The sequence below is a fragment of the Pteropus vampyrus genome, unplaced genomic scaffold (assembly GCF_000151845.1).
Source record: "Pteropus vampyrus isolate Shadow unplaced genomic scaffold, Pvam_2.0 Scaffold174, whole genome shotgun sequence".
NCBI lineage: Eukaryota > Metazoa > Chordata > Mammalia > Chiroptera > Pteropodidae > Pteropus > Pteropus vampyrus.
The window spans coordinates 711,058-713,461 of NW_011888955.1; the positions used below are offsets into that span (position 1 = coordinate 711,058).

The 2,404-nt window shown below is 49.0% G+C and overlaps 1 protein-coding gene across 1 annotated transcript in view; it reads right to left on the reverse strand.

The window, feature by feature from the left end:
- SEC24D (SEC24 homolog D, COPII coat complex component) overlaps window positions 1–2,404 on the reverse strand; it is an 89,726-nt gene that overhangs the window by 9,649 nt on the left and 77,673 nt on the right. Inside the window, exon 19 of the mRNA XM_023536962.1 lies at window positions 656–774. Within this exon, the coding sequence (XP_023392730.1) occupies window positions 656–774 (119 nt within the window). The remainder of the gene's footprint in view (window positions 1–655; window positions 775–2,404) is intronic.

Sequence of the window (2,404 nt, forward strand, 5' to 3'; positions counted from 1 at the left end):
AGGAAGGAATTTTTGTTAAAAATCCAAAATCATAACCATGTTTGTTGTATTTTCCTTCTTTACCCGGATCATGAATTTGGCCCCTAAATTGACCTGCATTATCCTCGTTGCTGAAGGCTCACTTTCGGGTGGGGTTTCAGATATGTTCTCAGCACCCACTTTTGACAATGAATGAACCATCTGTTGCTCACTGTCTTCTTTTAATTCAAATTCTATGCTCAGAAATGCAGTGCACGGCTCTGGAAACCGGCGTCCAGCTCTGGCTGACGGAGGGAGGATGTGAGAGATGCAGAAATGAAGGCGGACCCGAGGCCCTCCTCGTACAGGACAGTCTGAGCTTTGTTCAAAGGGTCTCATTCCACTTCGAATTACTAGATGATGGCCAGAGACAATGCTTTCAAAACTCTTCATACCGATTACATGTTAAATATAAAGAATTCGGATATTTATAAATTATATTTACGTAGCTAAAATATAAAGACGTCATTACTGCCGTTAGCGCATGTCAACTTCTTTGTAACATTGGCTATAAAACAGCACCGCCCCATCCCCAAATGGATTCTCGATCTCCCGGGTTGCATCTAGGTCCCTGGACTGTCACCAGCCTCCTGCGGGCTAATGCGCAGGAACGCAGGTGCGGATGCCGGCGTCTCACCTGGCTGGCTGCGGATGGGCTGGCACAGTTCTTCCGGTAGCAGGCCAACATGTGGGCGGTCTGGTTAACGAGAATTTCCCGGATGACCTTCAAGGGCTGGTGCAGGACTGCTTTGAAAGCTGTTTGCACAAAACAATGGGAAGGGCAAGTTTTAGCTCAGAAATGGATCCCTTCAAAGAACAATAAAAAAGAAATAATTGCAATTATCCTCAGGTCACATGGCAAGGAATGACAGCTTTAAGAATCCTGGAGTCATTTGCTGACACTCTCCTCTTGACGCGGTATGGTCACAGCCCGTGGGGAACAATGGCCTACTACGTAACGAAAGGCAGGCGGCTGTCCCGACGTCTCCCTGGATGTTAGAAATGGAACTCTGCACAGAGAAGACTTGTTTACTGCCTTCGGATGTCCTGAATCCCGATGGGCTGGACTCCAGGCTGTTTCTTCTAAAACTTAGTGTAGACTCTCCATTGGGGTTTCGGGGGAGGAGAGAAAGAGTCGAAGAAAGCACCCCCTCTGGTCCACTGTTTCACAAACCTTCTTCCACCGTCCTCATGTGCCAGAGGGCACACTCACATACCCCCTACCCTAAGTAGACCGTCCTAAATTTCACCTCGCACCCCTTAGGAAGGAACCTTTAAATAAAACTGCACAGTGGACCTGACTCGGTCATCTCCGTACTAATCTAAAGTTAGAGAGGCTGACTAGTCTCCTTCGCCCTTTGCTTTGATAAATTCTGAATCTACCCATGGAAAGTCTATGGCACCACCATACTCGTCAGCTACAAAGTGGACTAACCAACGAGGCCGGGCTGAATTACTGTCGGCCCTCTATCTGTGGGATCCATATCTGTGGACTCAATTAATCGTGGATCGCAAATATTCGAAAAAAAAAAAAAGTCAGGTTGTTGCTGACATGTACTCTGCTGTTAGGCCTGTGATGGCTGTGTCTGCCCTGCACACGTGCAGACTTCCCCTGGTCATTGTTCCTGGTCAAACAGCACAGTGTGACAGCCGTGCGCGCAGTATTAGGTATCACGAGCAATCCAGAGATGACTGAAGCACACGGAGCGCACGGGGGTTGTAGGCAGATACTGCGCCATTTTATACGAGGGGCCTGAGCGTCTGGATTTTGGAGCCTGGGGGTCCTGGAGCTGATCCCCCGTGGATACCAAAGGATAGCAGCACAGGATTAGCCAAGCCTTACCTGACTTGGCGAAGAAGTTGATGAGGGCGTCCGTCTCACAGCTCTTATAGAGGTCGGCCAGCTGGGCGCTGCAGTTCAGGCCAAGGTTGTGAATCCGCAGTCTCCTCTGACCTCCGACGGTCGTGTAAAGCACAGCACACTGCAGTGGCACATGTTTCCTGGTTACGCACCCGCCCCCTGGCCCGACCCCAGCTGCAGAGCCATGTGCACGGCTCAGGGACCTCTCCATTGTCTCAAGGAAGCTTTTCTATTATTTCTAAAGGCTGAACAACAGATAATAAAGGAATGACAACCGACTCACACACAGGGCTTCTACGTGGCACTGTACTGGTTACACACTTAAAGTTTAACTGGGCTGTGCACGTGTGAATATCTGCTGGCATCTCCACCATCAGTCTATGTTTTACATGTCAGATATTACTACCAGGGATTTGGGCCCAGAAATGATACCTTCGTGTTCTCATAGCCATACTCAAGGCTCCCTTCCCTTAAAAACACACAGCTCGCTGTGACAGTGCACTTAGGTTTTAAGCTGATGATCTA